At 48.6% G+C, this 23,847-nt stretch overlaps 1 protein-coding gene across 1 annotated transcript in view; it reads right to left on the bottom strand.

Annotated features, from left to right (window-relative positions):
- LOC116354984 (netrin receptor UNC5A-like) overlaps positions 1-23,847 on the bottom strand; it is a 28,984-nt gene that overhangs the window by 3,474 nt on the left and 1,663 nt on the right. Inside the window, exons 2-3 of the mRNA XM_031797275.1 lie at positions 14,552-14,716; positions 9,876-10,060 (exon numbers count right to left, since the gene is read on the bottom strand). Coding sequence (XP_031653135.1) covers positions 9,876-10,060; positions 14,552-14,716 — 350 coding nt within the window. The remainder of the gene's footprint in view (positions 1-9,875; positions 10,061-14,551; positions 14,717-23,847) is intronic.

Here is a 23,847-nt window from a genome sequence, read left to right as displayed (position 1 = left end):
CGGTTAGGATCCCTGTTTTGCATTTGATAATAAAAATGGCCATTAATCCAACATAAATCACACATAGAAACATCATCCCTTAATCCCCTAAAGGAAGTTGACATTTAAGTAGGAAATGACCTTTTCTGCTTCCAGGCCTTGACCTTTCGGATCAAACCCCGAAACCAATCAATAGGCCTAAATGCAGTGACCCCACTGTCCCTTCCTCACATGTTGGCTCCATCCCAAATGGCACCCTATTCCCTATATAGTGCACTGCTTTTTTGATAAGAGCCCTATGGAACTTCCTATGGATCCCAGCCAGAAGTGGTGCACTGTATAGGGATTGAATAGGGTGCAGTTTGGGATACAGGCCTTCAGCTCAGTAGTGTATGTGATGTTGGAGGATGACAGAGGTATCTGGAGTGGCTTGTTCCAATACAATGTGTAATTTATTAAGGTAAATCCAGCTGATGGCCTTTTTCTGATCCTCTACTGTCTATGGATTTAAGGGTTGTTGTGGACCACTTTAAGATGGGGGGGGGGGGTGAGGCCTAGGGGTCGGGGTCAGGGGTCGGGGTGTGAGGAGAGGTTGAGGGTAGAGGAAAACCAGGAAGCCTGTATGTCCTTCAGCTTCACCTTGAGAACGGTTGGATAGAGAGCACAGCTTCACCTTGAGAACGGTTGGATAGAGAGCACAGCTTCACCTTGAGAACGGTTGGATAGAGAGCACAGCTTCACCTTGAGAAAGGTTGGATAGAGAGCACAGTTTCACCTTGAGAACGGTTGGATAGAGAGCACAGCTTCACCTTGAGAACGGTTGGATAGAGAGCACAGCTTCACCTTGAGAACGGTTGGATAGAGAGCACAGCTTCACCTTGAGAACGGTTGGATAGAGAGCACAGCTTCACCTTGAGAACGGTTGGATAGAGAGCACAGATTCACCTTGAGAACGGTTGGATAGAGAGCACAGCTAGACCTTTGTAATTCTTCACTCTCTCCTGTTAACCTACTGCAGTGAAAATCACTTAAATGGATTCAAGGATTTACAGGCTTATATTCAGTGTGTGTGTGTGTGTGTGTGTGTGTGTGTGTGTGTGTGTGTGTGTGTCATACATCATACAGACAGACAGTCAGGCAGGTGAGAGAATGTAGTGTATTGTATTCTACAGCAACACATCACCTTCCAGCCTACAGAAAAAACCGGGCCAGTGTGTGAAAGGCTGCCACAGCTACCAGGGCCACAACTACCAGGGCCACAACTAGCAGGGCCACAACTACCAGGGCCACAACTAGCAGGGCAACAGCTACCAGGGCCACAACTAGCAGGGCCACAGCTAACAGGGCCACAGCTAACAGGGCCACAGCTAACAGGGCCACAGCTAACAGGGCCACAACTAGCAGGGCCACAGCTAACAGGGCCACAGCTAACAGGGCCACAGCTAACAGGGCCACAACTAGCAGGGCCACAGCTAACAGGGCCACAGCTAGCAGGGCCACAACTAGCAGGGCCACAGCTAACAGGGCCACAGCTAACAGGGCCACAGCTAATAGGGCCACAACTAGCAGGGCCACAACTAGCAGGGCAACAGCTACCAGGCCCACAACTAGCAGGGCCACAACTAGCAGGGCAACAGCTACCAGGGCCACAACTAGCAGGGCCACAGCTAACAGGGCCACAGCTATTAGGGCCACAACTAGCAGGGCCACAGCTAACAGGGCCACAGCTAACAGGGCCACAGCTAATAGGGCCACAACTAGCAGGGCCACAGCTAACAGGGCCACAACTAGCAGGTCCACAGCTAACAGGGCCACAACTAACAGGGCCACAACTAACAGGGCCACGGCTAACAGGGCCACGGCTAACAGGGCCACGGCTAACAGGACCACGGCTAACAGGACCACGGCTAACAGGCCCACGGCTAACAGGGCCACAGCTAACAGGGCCACAGCTAACAGGGCCACAGCTAACAGGGCCAAAGCTAATAGGGCCACAACTAGCAGGGCCACAGCTAACAGGGCCACAACTAGCAGGGCCACAGCTAACAGGGCCACAACTAACAGGGCCACAGCTAACAGGGCCACAGCTAACAGGGCCACAGCTAACAGGGCCACACCTAGCAGGGCCACAGCTAACAGGGCCACAGCTAGCAGGGCCACAGCTAACATGGCAACAACTAGCAGGGTCACAACTAGCAGGGCCACAACTAGCAGGGCCACAACTAACAGGGCCACGGCTAACAGGGCCACGGCTAACAGGGCCACGGCTAACAGGCCCACGGCTAATAGGGCCACAACTAACAGGGCCACAACTAACAGGGCCACAGCTAACAGGGCCACAGCTAACAGGGCCACAGCTAACAGGGCCACAGCTACCAGGGCCACAACTAGCAGGGCCACAGCTAACAGGGCCACAGCTATTAGGGCCACAACTAGCAGGGCCACAGCTAACAGGGCCACAGCTAACAGGGCCACAGCTAATAGGGCCACAACTAGCAGGGCCACAGCTAACAGGGCCACAACTAGCAGGTCCACAGCTAACAGGGCCACAACTAACAGGGCCACAACTAACAGGGCCACGGCTAACAGGGCCACGGCTAACAGGGCCACGGCTAACAGGGCCACGGCTAACAGGACCACGGCTAACAGGACCACGGCTAACAGGCCCACGGCTAACAGGGCCACGGCTAACAGGGCCACAGCTAACAGGGCCAAAGCTAATAGGGCCACAACTAGCAGGGCCACAGCTAACAGGGCCACAACTAGCAGGGCCACAGCTAACAGGGCCACAACTAACAGGGCCACAGCTAACAGGGCCACAGCTAACAGGGCCACAGCTAACAGGGCCACACCTAGCAGGGCCACAGCTAACAGGGCCACAGCTAGCAGGGCCACAGCTAACATGGCAACAACTAGCAGGGTCACAACTAGCAGGGCCACAACTAACAGGGCCACGGCTAACAGGGCCACGGCTAACAGGGCCACGGCTAACAGGCCCACGGCTAATAGGGCCACAACTAACAGGGCCACAACTAACAGGGCCACAGCTAACAGGGCCACAGCTAACAGGGCCACAGCTAACAGGGCCACAGCTAGCAGGGCCACAACTAACAGGGCCACAGCAAACAGAGCCACAACTAACAGGGCCACAGCTAACAGGGCCACAGCTAACAGGGCCACAGCTAACAGGGCCACACCTAGCAGGGCCACAGCTAACAGGGCCACAGCTAGCAGGGCCACAGCTAACAGGGCCACAACTAGCAGGGTCACAACTAGCAGGGCCACAACTAGCAGGGCCACAACTAACAGGGCCACGGCTAACAGGGCCACGGCTAACAGGGCCACGGCTAGCAGGGCCACAACTAGCAGGGTCACAACTACCAGGGCCACAACTACCAGGGCCACAACTACCAGGGCCACAACTACCAGGGCCACAACTAGCAGGGCAACAGCTACCAGGGCCACAACTAGCAGGGCCACAGCTAACAGGGCCACAGCTAACAGGGCCACAGCTAACAGGGCCACAGCTAACAGGGCCACAACTAGCAGGGCCACAGCTAACAGGGCCACAGCTAACAGGGCCACAACTAGCAGGGCCACAGCTAACAGGGCCACAGCTAGCAGGGCCACAACTAGCAGGGCCACAGCTAACAGGGCCACAGCTAACAGGGCCACAGCTAATAGGGCCACAACTAGCAGGGCCACAACTAGCAGGGCAACAGCTACCAGGACCACAACTAGCAGGGCCACAACTAGCAGGGCAACAGCTACCAGGGCCACAACTAGCAGGGCCACAGCTAACAGGGCCACAACTAGCAGGGCCACAGCTAACAGGGCCACAGCTAACAGGGCCACAGCTAACAGGGCCACAGCTAATAGGGCCACAACTAGCAGGGCCACAGCTAACAGGGCCACAACTAGCAGGTCCACAGCTAACAGGGCCACAACTAACAGGGCCACAACTAACAGGGCCACGGCTAACAGGGCCACGGCTAACAGGACCACGGCTAACAGGACCACAGCTAACAGGCCCACGGCTAACAGGGCCACAGCTAACAGGGCCACAGCTAACAGGGCCACAGCTAACAGGGCCAAAGCTAATAGGGCCACAACTAGCAGGGCCACAGCTAACAGGGCCACAACTAGCAGGGCCACAGCTAACAGGGCCACAACTAACAGGGCCACAGCTAACAGGGCCACAGCTAACAGGGCCACAGCTAACAGGGCCACACCTAGCAGGGCCACAGCTAACAGGGCCACAGCTAGCAGGGCCACAGCTAACATGGCAACAACTAGCAGGGTCACAACTAGCAGGGCCACAACTAGCAGGGCCACAACTAACAGGGCCACGGCTAACAGGGCCACGGCTAACAGGCCCACGGCTAACAGGGCCACAGCTAACAGGGCCACAGCTAACAGGGCCAAAGCTAATAGGGCCACAACTAGCAGGGCCACAGCTAACAGGGCCACAACTAGCAGGGCCACAGCTAACAGGGCCACAACTAACAGGGCCACAGCTAACAGGGCCACAGCTAACAGGGCCACAGCTAACAGGGCCACACCTAGCAGGGCCACAGCTAACAGGGCCACAGCTAGCAGGGCCACAGCTAACATGGCAACAACTAGCAGGGTCACAACTAGCAGGGCCACAACTAACAGGGCCACGGCTAACAGGGCCACGGCTAACAGGGCCACGGCTAACAGGCCCACGGCTAATAGGGCCACAACTAACAGGGCCACAACTAACAGGGCCACAGCTAACAGGGCCACAGCTAACAGGGCCACAGCTAACAGGGCCACAGCTAGCAGGGCCACAACTAACAGGGCCACAGCAAACAGAGCCACAACTAACAGGGCCACAGCTAACAGGGCCACAGCTAACAGGGCCACAGCTAACAGGGCCACACCTAGCAGGGCCACAGCTAACAGGGCCACAGCTAGCAGGGCCACAGCTAACAGGGCCACAACTAGCAGGGTCACAACTAGCAGGGCCACAACTAGCAGGGCCACAACTAACAGGGCCACGGCTAACAGGGCCACGGCTAACAGGGCCACGGCTAGCAGGGCCACAACTAGCAGGGTCACAACTACCAGGGCCACAACTACCAGGGCCACAACTACCAGGGCCACAACTACCAGGGCCACAACTAGCAGGGCAACAGCTACCAGGGCCACAACTAGCAGGGCCACAGCTAACAGGGCCACAGCTAACAGGGCCACAGCTAACAGGGCCACAGCTAACAGGGCCACAACTAGCAGGGCCACAGCTAACAGGGCCACAGCTAACAGGGCCACAACTAGCAGGGCCACAGCTAACAGGGCCACAGCTAGCAGGGCCACAACTAGCAGGGCCACAGCTAACAGGGCCACAGCTAACAGGGCCACAGCTAATAGGGCCACAACTAGCAGGGCCACAACTAGCAGGGCAACAGCTACCAGGACCACAACTAGCAGGGCCACAACTAGCAGGGCAACAGCTACCAGGGCCACAACTAGCAGGGCCACAGCTAACAGGGCCACAACTAGCAGGGCCACAGCTAACAGGGCCACAGCTAACAGGGCCACAGCTAACAGGGCCACAGCTAATAGGGCCACAACTAGCAGGGCCACAGCTAACAGGGCCACAACTAGCAGGTCCACAGCTAACAGGGCCACAACTAACAGGGCCACAACTAACAGGGCCACGGCTAACAGGGCCACGGCTAACAGGACCACGGCTAACAGGACCACAGCTAACAGGCCCACGGCTAACAGGGCCACAGCTAACAGGGCCACAGCTAACAGGGCCACAGCTAACAGGGCCAAAGCTAATAGGGCCACAACTAGCAGGGCCACAGCTAACAGGGCCACAACTAGCAGGGCCACAGCTAACAGGGCCACAACTAACAGGGCCACAGCTAACAGGGCCACAGCTAACAGGGCCACAGCTAACAGGGCCACACCTAGCAGGGCCACAGCTAACAGGGCCACAGCTAGCAGGGCCACAGCTAACATGGCAACAACTAGCAGGGTCACAACTAGCAGGGCCACAACTAGCAGGGCCACAACTAACAGGGCCACGGCTAACAGGGCCACGGCTAACAGGGCCACGGCTAACAGGCCCACGGCTAATAGGGCCACAACTAACAGGGCCACAACTAACAGGGCCACAGCTAACAGGGCCACAGCTAACAGGGCCACAGCTAACAGGGCCACAGCTAGCAGGGCCACAACTAACAGGGCCACAGCAAACAGAGCCACAACTAACAGGGCCACAGCTAACAGGGCCACAGCTAACAGGGCCACAGCTAACAGGGCCACACCTAGCAGGGCCACAGCTAACAGGGCCACAGCTAGCAGGGCCACAGCTAACAGGGCCACAACTAGCAGGGTCACAACTAGCAGGGCCACAACTAGCAGGGCCACAACTAACAGGGCCACAGCTAACAGGGCCACAGCTAACAGGGCCACAGCTAACAGGGCCACAGCTAGCAGGGCCACAACTAACAGGGCCACAACTAACAGGGCCACAACTAATAGGGCCACAACTAGCAGGGCCACAGCTAACAGGGCCACAGCTAACAGGGCCACAACTAACAGGGCCACGGCTAACAGGGCCACGGCTAACAGGGCCACAACTAACAGGGCCACAGCTAACAGGGCCACAGCTAACAGGGCCACAGCTAACAGGGCCACAGCTAGCAGGGCCACAGCTAACAGGGCCACAGCTAGCAGGGCCACAACTAACAGGGCCACAACTAACAGGCCCACGGCTAATAGGGCCACAACTAACAGAGCCACAGCTAACAGGGCCACAGCTAACAGGGCCACAACTAACAGGGCCACGGCTAACAGGGCCACGGCTAACAGGGCCACAACTAACAGGGCCACAGCTAATAGGGCCACAGCTAACAGGGCCACAGCTAACAGGGCCACAGCTAACAGGGCCACAACTACCAGGGCCACAGCTAACAGGGCCACAGCTAACAGGGCCACAGCTAACAGGGCCACAGCTAATAGGGCCACAACTAGCGGGGCCACAGCTAACAGGGCCACAACTAACAGGGCCACAGCTAACAGGGCCACAGCTAACAGGGCCACAGCTAGCAGGGCCACAGCTAGCAGGGCCACAGCTAACAGGGCCACAACTAGCAGGGCCACAACTAGCAGGGCCACAACTAGCAGGGCCACAACTAACAGGGCCACAACTAACAGGGCCACGGCTAACAGGGCCACGGCTAACAGGGCCACGGCTCACAGGGCCACAGCTAACAGGGCCACAACTACCAGGGCCACAGCTAACAGGGCCAAAGCTAACAGGGCCACAGCTAATAGGGCCACAACTAGCGGGGCCACAGCTAACAGGGCCACAACTAACAGGGCCACAGCTAACAGGGCCACAGCTAACAGGGCCACAGCTAGCAGGGCCACAGCTAGCAGGGCCACAGCTAACAGGGCCACAGCTAACAGGGCCACAACTAGCAGGGCCACAACTAGCAGGGCCACAACTAGCAGGGCCACAACTAGCAGGGCCACAACTAACAGGACCACGGCTAACAGGGCCACGGCTAACAGGGCCACGGCTAATAGGGCCACAACTAACAGGGCCACTACTAACAGGGCCACAGCTAACAGGGCCACAGCTAACAGGGCCACAGCTAACAGGGCCACAGCTAGCAGGGCCACAACTAACAGGGCCACAACTAACAGGGCCACAACTAATAGGGCCACAGCTAACAAGGCCACAGCTAACAGGGCCACAACTAACAGGGCCACAACTAATAGGGCCACAGCTAACAGGGCCACAGCTAACAGGGCCACAGCTAACAGGGCCACATCTAACAGGGCCACAACTAATAGGGCCACAGCTAACAGGGCCACAACTAATAGGGCCACAGCTAACAGGGCCACAGCTAACAGGGCCACAGCTAACAGGGCCACAGCTAACAGGGCCACAGCTAGCAGGGCCACAACTAGCAGGGCCACAACTAGCAGGGCCACTGCAGAAACAGCCTTTCACACCACACTGTTCTGTATAGTGGGAGAAACAGCCTTTCACACCACACTGTTCTGTATAGTGGGAGATACAATCAAATACTGACATTTACCTCTGCCTGGTTATATTCACACGCACGCACACGCACGCAGGTGCGCACACACACAGAGACATAGTCACGCACACGCACGTGACTAGATTAGCTGCAGGGCTACATCAGTAGGATCCGTCCATGTTAGATGGATTTAAACCCCTTCTATCGAAGCGGTCTGTCATTCATTTAAAAAGTCAGAACATGAACATTCTGATCCCAGATTTCCCCTGTACCCAACAGAAGAGATGTTTCTCTAAGGGAAATAAATGGGAATGGACTAATTGGACCTGTACTGAGCCAATCAGGGATAATTGGACCTGTACTGCACCAATCCAATGTGTAATTAATTAAGGTAAATCCAGCTGATGAGACAAATGTAGCTAATAGACTTCATTACCAGGAGGAAGTTACATTGGAAGGTAATTGATCAGGGGTTTTCTCTCTGACTCTCTCCTGTTTAAAATCAGCCTAATTTAAATGGTACATTTACTGGCCCAAATTAGCTGTGCTGAGTCATGTTCAATGGGAGAGGCATCGACTCTGTCCCAAACCAATATAGAATCCCTATACCTAGGCCCAGTCCCAAACCAATATAGAATCCCTATACCTAGGCCCTGTCCCAAACCAATATTGAATCTCTATACCTAGGCCCAGTCCCAAACCAATATAGAATCCCTATACCTAGGCCCAGTCCCAAACCAATATTGAATCTCTATACCTAGGCCCAGTCCCAAACCAATATAGAATCTCTATACCTAGGCCCAGTCCCAAACCAATATAGAATCTCTATACCTAGGCCCAGTCCCAAACCAATCTAGAATCTCTATACCTAGGCCCAGTCCCAAACCAATATTTTAGCCCGATATGGTGCATTCGGAAAGTATTCAGACCCCTTGACTTTTTCCACATTTTGTTATGTCACAGCCTTATTCTACAATTGATTAAATACTTGTTTCTCCTTATCAATCTACACACAATACCCCACAATGACATCACAATACCCCACAATGACATCACAATACCCCACAATGACATCACAATACCCCACAATGACATCACAATACCCCACAATGACATCACAATACCCCACAATGACATCACAATACCCCACAATGACAAAGCGAAAACAAGTTTTTAGACATAAGTATTCAGACCCTTCGCTATGAGACTCTAAATTGAGCTCAGGTGCAAAATGTTTCCATTGATCATCCTTGAGATGTTTCTACAACTTGATTGGAGTCTACCTGTGCTAAAATTCAATTGATTGGACATGATTTGGAAAGGCACACACCTGTCTATATAAGGTCCCATAGTTGACAGTGGTTAGGGTTAGTTACCTGTCCAGTTTGAGTCTCTAGTTTAGGGTCGGTGGATAGGGTTAATTCATTGTCCAGTTTGAGTCTCTAGTTTAGGGTCGGTGGTTAGGGTTCGTTACCTGTCCAGTTTGAGTCTCTAGTTTAGGGTCGGTGGTTAGGGTTCGTTACCTGTCCAGTTTGAGTCTCTAGTTTAGGGTCGGTGGTTAGGGTTCGTTACCTGTCCAGTTTGAGTCTCTAGTTTAGGGTCGGTGGTTAGGGTTAGTTACCTGTCCAGTTTGAGTCTCTAGTTTAGGGTCGGTGGTTAGGGTTAGTTACCTGTCCAGTTTGAGTCTCTAGTTTAGGGTCGGTGGTTAGGGTTAGTTACCTGTCCAGTTTGAGTCTCTAGTTTAGGGTCGGTGGTTAGGGTTAGTTACCTGTCCAGTTTGAGTCTCTAGTTTAGGGTCGGTGGTTAGGGTTAGTTACCTGTCCAGTTTGAGTCTCTAGTTTAGGGTCTGTGGTTAGGGTTAGTTACCTGTCCAGTTTGAGTCTCTGGGCCAACAGTCTCCAATCAGCCCCATTGGGACAAGGTGTATCCAGGCTGCTGCAGATCTTCTGCCTGATGAGATAGGGGATCTGGAAAGCACTGGGTCCTGCTAGAGCTGACCCGCTAGGGTTATTGTCCATCAGCAGGAACTCCGGGTCCAGTGGTCGACTGTCCTATAGGGCCAGAGGAATATAGAAAGGGTTATATAGGAACATATAGAGATAAACACAAAGAGAAAGTTCACAGCCAAACTCATCCTGTTTAGCTACGAGACATGAACTATATAGTCCAGGAGACTGCTGTCTTCTTAGGGCATATGAACCAAATAAAAACAGGATTCGAGTATAGAGAGTTTGAGCCGCACACATACTAAAAATATATGGATGTATATTGTTAAAAGCCAGAAAAGAGTCCATCTCTTTGGGTATCTTATCAACACCATCTTGGAGAGGCATAGTGTGACATACATTGCATTGGGAAAGTATTCAGACCCCGTGACTTTTTCCACATTTTGTTCCGTTACAGCCTTATTCTAAAATTGAGTAAATTGATTATCAATCTACACACAGTACCCCATAAATGACAAATAGAAACAGGTTTTTAGACATTTTTGCAAATGTACATAAAAAAATAAAAAATAAAAAACAGAAATACTATATTTACATACAAATTCAGACCCTTTGATATGAGACTTAAAATTCAGCTCAGATCAAATCAAATTGTATTTGTCACATACACATAGTTAGCAGATGTTAATGGTCACATACACATAGTTAGCAGATGTTAATGGTCACATACACATAGTTAGCAGATGTTATTGGTCACATACGCATAGTTAGCAGATGTTATTGGTCACATACGCATAGTTAGCAGATGTTATTGGTCACATACGCATAGTTAGCAGATGTTAATGGTCACATACACATAGTTAGCAGATGTTAATGGTCACATGGTTAGCAGATGTTAATGGTCACATGGTTAGCAGATGTTAATGGTCACATACACATGGTTAGCAGATGTTATTGGTCACATACACATAGTTAGCAGATGTTAATGGTCACATAGTTAGCAGATGTTAATGGTCACATACACATAGTTAGCAGATGTTATTGGTCACATACGCATAGTTAGCAGATGTTAATGGTCACATGGTTAGCAGATGTTAATGGTCACATACACATAGTTAGCAGATGTTATTGGTCACATACACATAGTTAGCAGATGTTAATGGTCACATACACATAGTTAGCAGATGTTAATGGTCACATACACATGGTTAGCAGATGTTAATGGTCACATAGTTAGCAGATGTTAATGGTCACATACACATAGTTAGCAGATGTTATTGGTCACATACACATAGTTAGCAGATGTTAATGGTCACATACACATAGTTAGCAGATGTTAACGGTCACATGGTTAGCAGATGTTAATGGTCACATAGTTAGCAGATGTTAATGGTCACATGGTTAGCAGATGTTAATGGTCACATGGTTAGCAGATGTTAATGGTCACATAGTTAGCAGATGTTAATGGTCACATGGTTAGCAGATGTTAATGGTCACATACACATAGTTAGCAGATGTTAATGGTCACATACACATAGTTAGCAGATGTTAATGGTCACATACACATAGTTAGCAGATGTTAATGGTCACATACACATGGTTAGCAGATGTTAATGGTCACATACACATGGTTAGCAGATGTTAATGGTCACATGGTTAGCAGATGTTAATGGTCACATAGTTAGCAGATGTTAATGGTCACATGGTTAGCAGATGTTAATGGTCACATACACATAGTTAGCAGATGTTATTGGTCACATACACATAGTTAGCAGATGTTAATGGTCACATACACATAGTTAGCAGATGTTATTGGTCACATACACATAGTTAGCAGATGTTAATGGTCACATACACATAGTTAGCAGATGTTAATGGTCACATACACATAATTAGCAGATGTTAATGGTCACATACACATAGTTAGCAGATGTTATTGGTCACATACACATAGTTAGCAGATGTTAATGGTCACATACACATAGTTAGCAGATGTTAATGGTCACATACACATAGTTAGCAGATGTTAATGGTCACATGGTTAGCAGATGTTAATGGTCACATGGTTAGCAGATGTTAATGGTCACATGGTTAGCAGATGTTAATGGTCACATGGTTAGCAGATGTTAATGGTCACATGGTTAGCAGATGTTAATGGTCACATACACATAGTTAGCAGATGTTAATGGTCACATACACATAGTTAGCAGATGTTAATGGTCACATAGTTAGCAGATGTTAATGGTCACATGGTTAGCAGATGTTAATGGTCACATACACATAGTTAGCAGATGTTAATGGTCACATACACATAGTTAGCAGATGTTAATGGTCACATACGCATAGTTAGCAGATGTTAATGGTCACATACACATAGTTAGCAGATGTTAATGGTCACATACACATAGTTAGCAGATGTTAATGGTCACATACGCATAGTTAGCAGATGTTAATGGTCACATACGCATAGTTAGCAGATGTTAATGGTCACATACACATAGTTAGCAGATGTTAATGGTCACATACACATAGTTAGCAGATGTTAATGGTCACATACACATAGTTAGCAGATGTTAATGGTCACATACACATAGTTAGCAGATGTTAATGGTCACATAGTTAGCAGATGTTAATGGTCACATACACATAGTTAGCAGATGTTAATGCGAGTGTAGCGAAATGCTTGTGCTTCTAGTTCCGACATTGCAGTAATATCTAACAAGTAATCTAACCATTCCACAACAACTACCTTATACACTCAAATCTAAGGGAATGAGAATATGTACATATAAATATATGGATGAGCGATGGCCGAACGGCATAGACAAGATGCAGTAGATGGTATAAAACAGTATGTACATATGAGATGAGTAATATAAGATATGTAAACATTATTAAAGTGGAGTTATTTAAAGCGACTAGTGATGCCTTTATTAAGTCAGTTATTTAAGTGGCCAGAGAGTTGAGTCTGTATGTTGGCAGCAGCCTCTCCATGTTAGTGATGGCTGTTTAACAGTCTGATGGCCTTGAGATTTGAGTCAGTATGTAGGCAGCAGCCTCTCCATGTTAGTGGTGGCTGTTTAACAGTCTGATGGCCTTGAGATTTGAGTCAGTATGTAGGCAGCAGCCTCTCCATGTTAGTGGTGGCTGTTTAACAGTCTGATGGCCTTGAGATTTGAGTCAGTATGTAGGCAGCAGCCTCTCCATGTTAGTGGTGGCTGTTTAACAGTCTGATGGCCTTGAGATAGAAGCTGTTTTTCAGTCCCTGCTTTGATCCACCTGTACTGACCTCGCCTTCTGGATGATAGCGGGGTGAACAGGCAGTGGCTCGGGTGGTTGTTGACCTTGATGATCTTTATGGCCTTCCTGTGACATCAAGTGGTGTAGGTGTCCTGGAGGGCAGGTAGTTTGCCCTGGTGATGCGTTGTGCAGACCGCACTACCCTCTGGAGAGCCTTACGGTTGTGAGCGGTGCAGTTGCCGTACCAGGCGGTGTTACAGCCCGACAGGATGCTCTCGATTGTGCATCTGTAAAAGTTTGTGAGTGTTTTGGGTGACAAGCCAAATTTCTTCAGCCTTCTGAGGTTGAAGAGGCGCTGTTGCGCCTTCTTCACCACGCTGTCTGTGTGGGTGGACCATTTCAGTTTGTCCGTGATGTGCACGCCGAGGAACTTAAAACTTTACACCTTCTCCACTGCTGTCCCGTCCATGTGGATATGGGGGTGCTCCCTCTGCTGTTGCTTGAAGTCCACGATCATCTCCTTAGTTTTGTTGACGTTGAGTGTGAGGTTATTTTCCTGACACCACACTCCGAGGGCCCTCACCTCCTTCCTGTAGGCCGTCTTGTCATTGTTGGTAATCAAGCCTACCACTGTAGTGTCGTCTGCAAACTTGATGATTGAGTTGGAGGCGTGCATGGCCACGCAGTCATGGGTGAACAGGGAGTACAGGGGAGGGTTGAGAACGCACCCTTGTGGGGTCCCAGTGTTGAGGATCAGAGCAAAAATCAAGCCATAAGGTTGAAGGAATTGTCCGTAGAGTTCAGAGACAGGATTGTGTCGAGGCACAGATCTGCGGAAGGGTGCCAAAAAGTGGCTGTAGCATTTAAGGTCCTCAAGAACACAATGGCCTCCATCAATTTTGAATAGAAGAAGTTTGGAATCACAAAACTCTACCTAGAGCTGAACGCCCAACCAAACTTTTGAGCAATCGGGGGAGAAGAGCCTTCGGAAGGAGGTGACCAATAACCCGATGGTCACTCTGACAGAACTCCAGAGTTCCTCTGTGGAGATGGGAGAACCTTCCAGAAGGACAACCATCTCTGCAGCACTCCACCAATCAGGTCTTTACGATAGAGAGGCCAGATGGAAGCCACTCCTCAATAAAAGGCACATGAAAGCCCACTTGGAGTTTGCTGAAAAGCACCGGGGTCTGAAAACTTATGTAAATGTGATTAAAAAAAAAAATATTCCTAATAATTTGTTAAAATTCATAAAAACCTGTTTTTGCTTTGCCATTATGGGGTATTGTGTGTAGATTGATGAGGGAAGAAAACAATTTATTGCATTTTAGAATAAGGTCTGTAACGTAACGTTACCTTGGCGATGTTGAAGTCGAGGCTAAAGCTCTGTCCCTCCCCCTCTACCTGCCAGACACACAGCTGACAGGTGAGCTCACAGGTACTGAGGTTGAGCCGCTCCAGGGTGAAGGTACAGTGGAGGAACCGCTGGGAACCGTTCCAGATGTGGTAGAACGGGATCTCCTAGAGGACCAGAACACAACATGGACCATTATAAAAGGTTCCAGATGTGGTAGAACGGGATCTCCTAGAGGACAAGAACACAACATGGACCATTATAAAAGGTTCCAGATGTGGTAGAACGGGATCTCCTAGAGGACCAGAACACAACATGGACCATTATAAAAGGTTCCAGATGTGGTAGAACGGGATCTCCTAGAGGACAAGAACACAACATGGACCATTATAAAAGGTTCCAGATGTGGTAGAACGGGATCTCCTAGAGGACAAGAACACAACATGGACCATTATAAAAGGTTTCAGATGTGGTAGAACGGGATCTCCTAGAGGACAAGAACACAACATGGACCATTATAAAAGGTTTCAGATGTGGTAGAACGGGATCTCCTAGAGGACAAGAACACAACATGGACCATTATAAAAGGTTTCAGATGTGGTAGAACGGGATCTCCTAGAGAACAAGAACACAACATGGACCATTATAAAAGGTTTCAGATGTGGTAGAACGGGATCTCCTAGAGAACAAGAACACAACATGGACCATTATAAAAGGTTTCAGATGTGGTAGAACGGGATCTCCTAGAGAACAAGAACACAACATGGACCATTATAAAAGGTTTCAGATGTGGTAGAACGGGATCTCCTAGAGGACAAGAACACAACATGGACCATTATAAAAGGTTTCAGATGTGGTAGAACGGGATCTCCTAGAGGACAAGAACACAACATGGACCATTATAAAAGGTTTCAGATGTGGTAGAACGGGATCTCCTAGAGGACAAGAACACAACATGGACCATTATAAAAGGTTTCAGATGTGGTAGAACGGGATCTCCTAGAGGACAAGAACACAACATGGACCATTATAAAAGGTTCCAGATGTGGTAGAACGGGATCTCCTAGAGAACAAGAACACAACATGGACCATTATAAAAGGTTTCAGATGTGGTAGAACGGGATCTCCTAGAGAACAAGAACACAACATGGACCATTATAAAAGGTTTCAGATGTGGTAGAACGGGATCTCCTAGAGAACAAGATCAGAATAAAATTTTTCAATGTTTTATTTCACCTTTCTTTAACCAGGTAAACCAGTTGAGAACAAGTTCTCATTTACAACTGTGACATTACTGTCTAGAACACAACACAATATGACCCAATATAAAGCAAGGTTTCAGATGTGGTAGAACGGGATCTCCTAGAGGACAAGAACACAACATGGACCATTATAAAAGGTTTCAGATGTGGTAGAACGGGATCTCCTAGAGGACAAGAACACAACATGGACCATTATAAAAGGTTCCAGATGTGATTATCTGGGTATAAGAAGTAGATTATCATTATTTTAGTTAGCTTTATATTATTGGAGACGTGTCCAAAGATCCTCATTTTAAATGAGTAGATATGGTCATTTTATTATTTTTTAACATTTATTTAACCTTTATTTAACGAGGCAAGTCAGTTAAGAACAAATTCTTATTTTTAAATGACGGCCTGGGAACAGTGGGTTAACTGCCTGTTCAGGGGCAGAACGACAGGTTTGTAGGTTTGTACCTTGTCAGCTCGGGGGTTTGAACTTGCAACCTTCCGGTTACTAGTCCAACGCTCTAACCACTCTCTCCATTCTCAATGAATTATGGATTATGGATGATGGATGATGGATTATGGATTATGGATTATGGATGATGGATGATGGATGATGGATTATGGATTATGGATGATGGATTATGGATTATGGATGATGGATTATGGATTATGGATTATGGATTATGGATTATGGATTATGGATGATGGATTATGGATTATGGATTATGGATTATGGATGATGGACGATGAATACATTGAAACTACCATGACTTTTTCCCCACCAAATATATATTTTAAAGTGACTAGGTTTTAATAGCAGAACTTTGTGATACCGAAGCTCCAGTTCCTCTCTTTATAAACCAGTCAGGTACCAACTGAATGTTTGATCAAATTTATTCATGACTTAAACTTTCTCTCCCCGTTGCTCCATATTCATGTCTCAGAGAAGCACTGAGTTAAGGCAGAGGTATATACTGTATGCAAAAGTACATGGACACCCTTTCAAATTGACAGGTGTATAAAACCGAGCACACAGCTACAGCTATGCAATCTCCATAGACAAACATTGGCAGTAGAATGACCTTTACTGAAGAGTTCAGTGACTTTCAACGTGGCACCGTCATATGATGCCACCTTTCCAACAAGTCAGTTAGTAAAATTTCTGCCCTGCTAGAGCTGTCCCGGTCAACTGTAAGTGACTCCACCTCCAAAGTTTGTTTTGGGTAACATGTTGGCCTTAATAACCTCTCTGGGGTAGGGGGCAGTATTTTGACATCTGATGAAAAGCATCCCCAAAGTAAACTGCCTGTTCCTCAGGCCCAGAAGCCAGGATATGCATATAATTGGTAGATTTGGATAGAAAACACTCTAAAGTTTCTAAAACTGTTAAAATATTCTGTGAGTATAACAGAACTGATATGGCAGGCGAAACCCAGAGGACAAACCATCCAGGGGAAAACAAATTGAGGTCATAGGATTTTCCAATTGGTTTCTATGGGACTCCCTTATTATTAGGAACCAGGTTGCAGTTCCCATGGCTTCCACTAGATGTCAACAGTCTTTAGAAATTGGTTGATGTTTTTCTTTTGAGAAATGAATAAGTACGGAAGTGTCACTCCAGGTGGACTCTACTGTTTTGGAACGCGTGAACTGGAGCGCGCTTCACGTTGTTTGTATCCGGTATTAGAAACAGTTTATTCCGTCATAAGTGTTACCAATTTATTTACGTTTCAGGGTAGCCGAGGTTGGATTAGGAACGTTGTTTGAAATGTTTGGACCAAGTTTACAGGTTACTTAGTAGATACTTTGTAGGCATGTTGGGCGAGTTGAAACCGGTGTATTTCTGAATCAAACGCGCCACATAAATAAAGGACATTATCGAACAAAAGGACCATTTGTGATGTTTCTGGGACTTTTTGGAGTGCCAACAGAAGAAGATCTTCAAAGGCAATGCATTTATTATATCGCTATTCCTGACTTTTGTGGCACAACTGCCTGGTTGAAATATGATTGTCATGTGTTTGTATGCGGAGCGCCGTCCTCAGATAATCGCATGGTGTGCTTTCGCCGTAAAGCCTTTTTGAAATCTGACACAGCGGATGGATTAAGCTTTATTTTGATGTTTAACACATATATTTTCTAGAATGATAAATATTTGAAATGGAGTATTTTAGAATTTCACGCTCTGCAATTTCACCGGATGTTGGCCAGGTGGGACCCTGGAGAGGTTTTAACCAAGCATACGGTATATACTAACTAGTATCTAACTATTCATATATAGTAACTAGTACCTAACTATTCATATATATACTAACTAGTATCTAACTATTCATATATAGTAACTAGTACCTAACTATTCATATATATACTAACTAGTATCTAACTATTCATATATAGTAACTAGTACCTAACTATTCATATATATACTAACTAGTATCTAACCATTCATATATACTAACTAGTATCTAACCATTCATATATACTAACTAGTATCTAACTATTCATATATACTAACTAGTATCTAACCATTCATATATACTAACTAGTATCTAACTATTCATATATAGTAACTAATACCTAACTATTCATATATATACTAACTAGTATCTAACCATTCATATATACTAACTAGTATCTAACTATTCATATATAGTAACTAATACCTAACCATTCATATATATACTAACTAGTATCTAACCATTCATATATACTAACTAGTATCTAACTATTCATATATACTAACTAGTTTCTAACTATACATATATAGTAACTAGTATGCAACTATTCATATATACTAACTAGTTTTTGACTATTCATATATATACTAACTAGTATCAAACTATTCATATATAGTACCTAGTATCTAACTATTCATATATACTAACTAGTACCTAACTATTCATATATACTAACTAGTACCTAACTATTCATATATACTAACTAGTACCTAACCATAACCAGTCATTTCAGAGGGCAGAGCAGCTGTAGTACGCACATGTGACCAGACAGGGGCACTGTGACCCAGGCGGTGACAGTGCTGCTGAGAAGAGACTGAGGCTTGTCCCAAATCGCACTAGGCTCTGTCTGCTTGCCTGCCTGTCTGTCTGTTTGTCTCTCTTCACATCCTGAATCCTGGAACTACCTTCACATCCTGACTCCTGGAACTACCTTCACATCCCGACCCCAGGAACTACCTTCACATCCTGACTCCTGGAACATCACAAACTACCTCTCTGTCTCTCTACCTCTCTGACTCTACCACCTCTATGTCTCTCTACCTCTACTACCTCTACTACATCTACATCTACCTCTACTACATCTACCTCTACTACATCTACCTCTACATCTACCTCTACCTCTACCTCTACTACCTCTACTACTTCTACTACCTCTACCTCCATTACCTCTCTCTCTCTCTCTCTCTCTCTCTCTCTCTCTATATATATATATATATATATATATATATTTCCTCTCTCTTGGGTCATTGCTCCCTTTTTCTTTCTGCTTACCCTCCTCTCTTTCCTTCTCCGGCTGCAGTAGGCCAAGCAGGTGTGAAGGAGAGGAGAGGTGGAGGTAAATGAGAGGTGGAGCGAGGGAGGGAGGGAGGGAGGTGGAGACAGGGAGGGAGAGAGGAGGACAGAGAGGATGAGAGGTTGAGGTAAAGGAGAGATGAAGGGAGGGAGGGAGGGATGTAGGAGGAGGAGAGAGAGGAGGAGAGGTTGAGAGGTGGAGAGGTGAAGGGAGGGAGGGAGGGAGTAGAAGACAGGAGGAGAGGTTGAGAGGTTCCAGGAGTCAGGATGTGAAGGTAGTTCCAGGTGTATTAATACACTCTTCTATATTTGATCTGAGCTCCCTTTGAGAGAGGCTCCTAGTAGAATCAATCAGACAGGAGCTGTGGAGGATGACACACACACAGTCCCCCCTCTCTGAAGGCACGGCATACTGATCCACTAAGCCAGAAGCAAGGCCACAATGGTTTTTAGGCAGAAGTCATGCAGTCCCTGACTCTCTCTCCAACTCCCTCTATCCTAGAAATATTTCAAATGATCAACGGAAGATAAACCCCGACAACATTCAATTAAAACTCTCCGAAAATCTGACCATCTCCTAAAAGGACCGTGAAATGACCATCGTTATATCAGCAACATTTAAGAGACATTGTTTTGGTCTAAAAGTCATTTAAAATGTGGACTTTGAAACCTCTCGGTGATTCGTTAAACCATTCAGGTTTATTCGTCTGTTAAATTAGCAAAATGTACTAGTTACCAAACACTGAAATAACGACTATGTCTCCCTATGACCCCTGATCATCCCTGTCCTCTATGACCCCTGGTCATCCCTGTCCTCTATAGATCCCTATTACCCCTGGTCATCCCTGTCCTCTATAGATCTCTATGACCCCTGGTCATCCCTGTCCTCTATAGATCTCTATGACCCCAGGTCATCCCTGTCCTCTATGACCCCTGGTCATCCCTGTCCTCTACGACCCCTGGTCATCCCTGTCCTCTATAGATCCCTATGACCCCTGGTCATCCCTGTCCTCTATGACCCCTGGTCATCCCTGTCCTCTATAGATCTCTATGACCCCTGGTCATCCCTGTCCTCTATGACCCCTGGTCATCCCTGTCCTCTATGACCCCTGGTCATCCCTGTCCTCTATAAATCCCTATGACCCCTGGTCATCCCTGTCCTCTATAAATCCCTATGACCCCTGGTCATCCCTGTCCTCTGTGACCCCTGGTCATCCCTGTCCTCTATGACCCCTGGTCATCCCTGCCCTCTATAGATCCCTATGACCCCTGGTCATCCCTGCCCTCTATGACCCTCTATGTCCCCCTATGACCCCTGGTCATCCCTGTCCTCTATAAATCCCTATGACCCCTGGTCATCCCTGTCCTCTATAAATCCCTATGACCCTGGTCATCCCTGTCCTCTATAGATCCCTATGACCCCTGGTCATCCCTGTCCTCTATGACCCTCTATGTCCCTCTATGTCCCCCTATGTCCCCTGGTCATCCCTGTCCTCTATAGATCCCTATGACCCCTGGTCATCCCTGTCCTCTATGACCCCTGGTCATCCCTGCCCTCTATGACCCCTGGTCATCCCTGCCCTCTATAGATCCCTATGACCCCTGGTCATCCCTGCCCTCTATGTCCCCCTATGACCCCTGGTCATCCCTGCCCTCTATAATCCCTATGACCCCTGGTCATCCCTGTCCTCTATAGATCGCTATGACCCCTGGTCATCCCTGTCCTCTATGACCCCTGGTCATCCCTGCCCTCTATAAATCCCTATGACCCCTGGTCATCCCTGCCCTCTATAAATCCCTATGACCCCTGGTCATCCCTGTCCTCTATAGATCCCTATGACCCCTTATCATCCCTGCCCTCTATGTCCCTCTATGTCCCCCTATGACCCCTGGTCATCCCTGCCCTCTATAAATCCCTATGACCCCTGGTCATCCCTGCCCTCTATAAATCCCTATGACCCCTGGTCATCCCTGCCCTCTATAAATCCCTATGACCCCTGGTCATCCCTGTCCTCTATAGATCCCTATGACCCCTGATCATCCCTGCCCTCTATGTCCCTCTATGTCCCCCTATGACCCCTGGTCATCCCTGCCCTCTATAAATCCCTATGACCCCTGGTCATCCCTGTCCTCTATAGATCCCTATGACCCCTGGTCATCCCTGCCCTCTATGTCCCCCTATGACCCCAGGTCATCCCTGTCCTCTATGACCCCTGGTCATCCCTGTCCTCTATAGATCTCTATGACCCCTGGTCATCCCTGTCCTCTATAGATCCCTATGACCCCTGGTCATCCCTGTCCTCTATAGATCCCTATGACCCCTGGTCATCCCTGCCCTCTATGTCCCCCTATGACCCCTGGTCATCCCTGTCCTCTATGTCTCCCTATGACCCCTGGTCATCCCTGTCCTCTATGACCCCTGGTCATCCCTGTCCCCTATGACCCCTGGTCATCCCTGTCCTCTATGACCCTCTATGTCCATCTATGTCCCCCTATGACCCCTGGTCATCCCTGTCCTCTATGACCCCTGGTCATCCCTGCCCTCTATGACCCCTGGTCATCCCTGCCCTCTATAGATCCCTATGACCCCTGGTCATCCCTGCCCTCTATGTCCCCCTATGACCCCTGGTCATCCCTGCCCTCTATAAATCCCTATGACCCCTGGTCATCCCTGTCCTCTATAGATCGCTATGACCCCTGGTCATCCCTGTCCTCCATGACCCCTGGTCATCCCTGCCCTCTATAAATCCCTATGACCCCTGGCCATCCCTGTCCTCTATAGATCCCTATGACCCCTTATCATCCCTGCCCTCTATGTCCCTCTATGTCCCCCTATGACCCCTGGTCATCCCTGCCCTCTATAAATCCCTATGACCCCTGGTCATCCCTGCCCTCTATAAATCCCTATGACCCCTGGTCATCCCTGCCCTCTATAAATCCCTATGACCCCTGGTCATCCCTGTCCTCTATAGATCCCTATGACCCCTGATCATCCCTGCCCTCTATGTCCCTCTATGTCCCCCTATGACCCCTGGTTATCCCTGCCCTCTATAAATCCCTATGACCCCTGGTCATCCCTGTCCTCTATAGATCCCTATGACCCCTGGTCATCCCTGCCCTCTATGTCCCCCTATGACCCCTGGTCATCCCTGTCCTCTATGACCCCTGGTCATCCCTGTCCTCTATAGATCTCTATGACCCCTGGTCATCCCTGTCCTCTATAGATCCCTATGACCCCTGGTCATCCCTGTCCTCTATGACCCCTGGTCATCCCTGCCCTCTATAAATCCCTATGACCCCTGGCCATCCCTGTCCTCTATAGATCCCTATGACCCCTTATCATCCCTGCCCTCTATGTCCCTCTATGTCCCCCTATGACCCCTGGTCATCCCTGCCCTCTATAAATCCCTATGACCCCTGGTCATCCCTGCCCTCTATAAATCCCTATGACCCCTGGTCATCCCTGCCCTCTATAAATCCCTATGACCCCTGGTCATCCCTGTCCTCTATAGATCCCTATGACCCCTGATCATCCCTGCCCTCTATGTCCCTCTATGTCCCCCTATGACCCCTGGTTATCCCTGCCCTCTATAAATCCCTATGACCCCTGGTCATCCCTGTCCTCTATAGATCCCTATGACCCCTGGTCATCCCTGCCCTCTATGTCCCCCTATGACCCCTGGTCATCCCTGTCCTCTATGACCCCTGGTCATCCCTGTCCTCTATAGATCTCTATGACCCCTGGTCATCCCTGTCCTCTATAGATCCCTATGACCCCTGGTCATCCCTGTCCTCTATAGATCCCTATGACCCCTGGTCATCCCTGCCATCTATGTCCCCCTATGACCCCTGGTCATCCCTGTCCTCTATGTCTCCCTATGACCCCTGGTCATCCCTGTCCTCTATGACCCCTGGTCATCCCTGTCCCCTATGACCCCTGGTCATCCCTGTCCTCTGTGACCCCTGGTCATCCCTGTCCTCTATGACCCTCTATGTCCCCCTATGACCCCTGGTCATCCCTGCCCTCTTTGTCCCCCTATGACCCCTGGTCATCCCTGTCCTCTATAAATCCCTATGACCCCTGGTCATCCCTGTCCCCTATGACCCCTGGTCATCCCTGCCCTCTATAAATCCCTATGACCCCTGGTCATCCCTGCCCTCTATGTCCCTCTATGTCCCCCTATGACCCCTGGTCATCCCTGCCCTCTATAAATCCCTATGACCCCTGGTCATCCCTGCCCTCTATAGATCCCTATGACCCCTGATCATCCCTGCCCTCTATGTCCCTCTATGTCCCCCTATGACCCCTGGTCATCCCTGCCCTCTATAGATCCCTATGACCCCTGGTCATCCCTGTCCTCTATAACAGAACATGCGTCATTTAGAAACATGTCTGAGCATCAGCAGGGGCCATAGGGATTTATAGATGTCTGAGCATCAGCAGGGGCCATAGGGATTTATAGATGTCTGATTATCAGCAGGGGCCATAGGGATTTATAGATGTCTGATTATCAGCAG

Source organism: Oncorhynchus kisutch, linkage group LG19 (assembly GCF_002021735.2).
Source record: "Oncorhynchus kisutch isolate 150728-3 linkage group LG19, Okis_V2, whole genome shotgun sequence".
Classification (NCBI taxonomy): Eukaryota; Metazoa; Chordata; class Actinopteri; order Salmoniformes; family Salmonidae; genus Oncorhynchus; species Oncorhynchus kisutch.
Note: the sequence above shows the minus strand (reverse complement) of the source record. Positions and strands in the feature narration are given on the sequence as shown.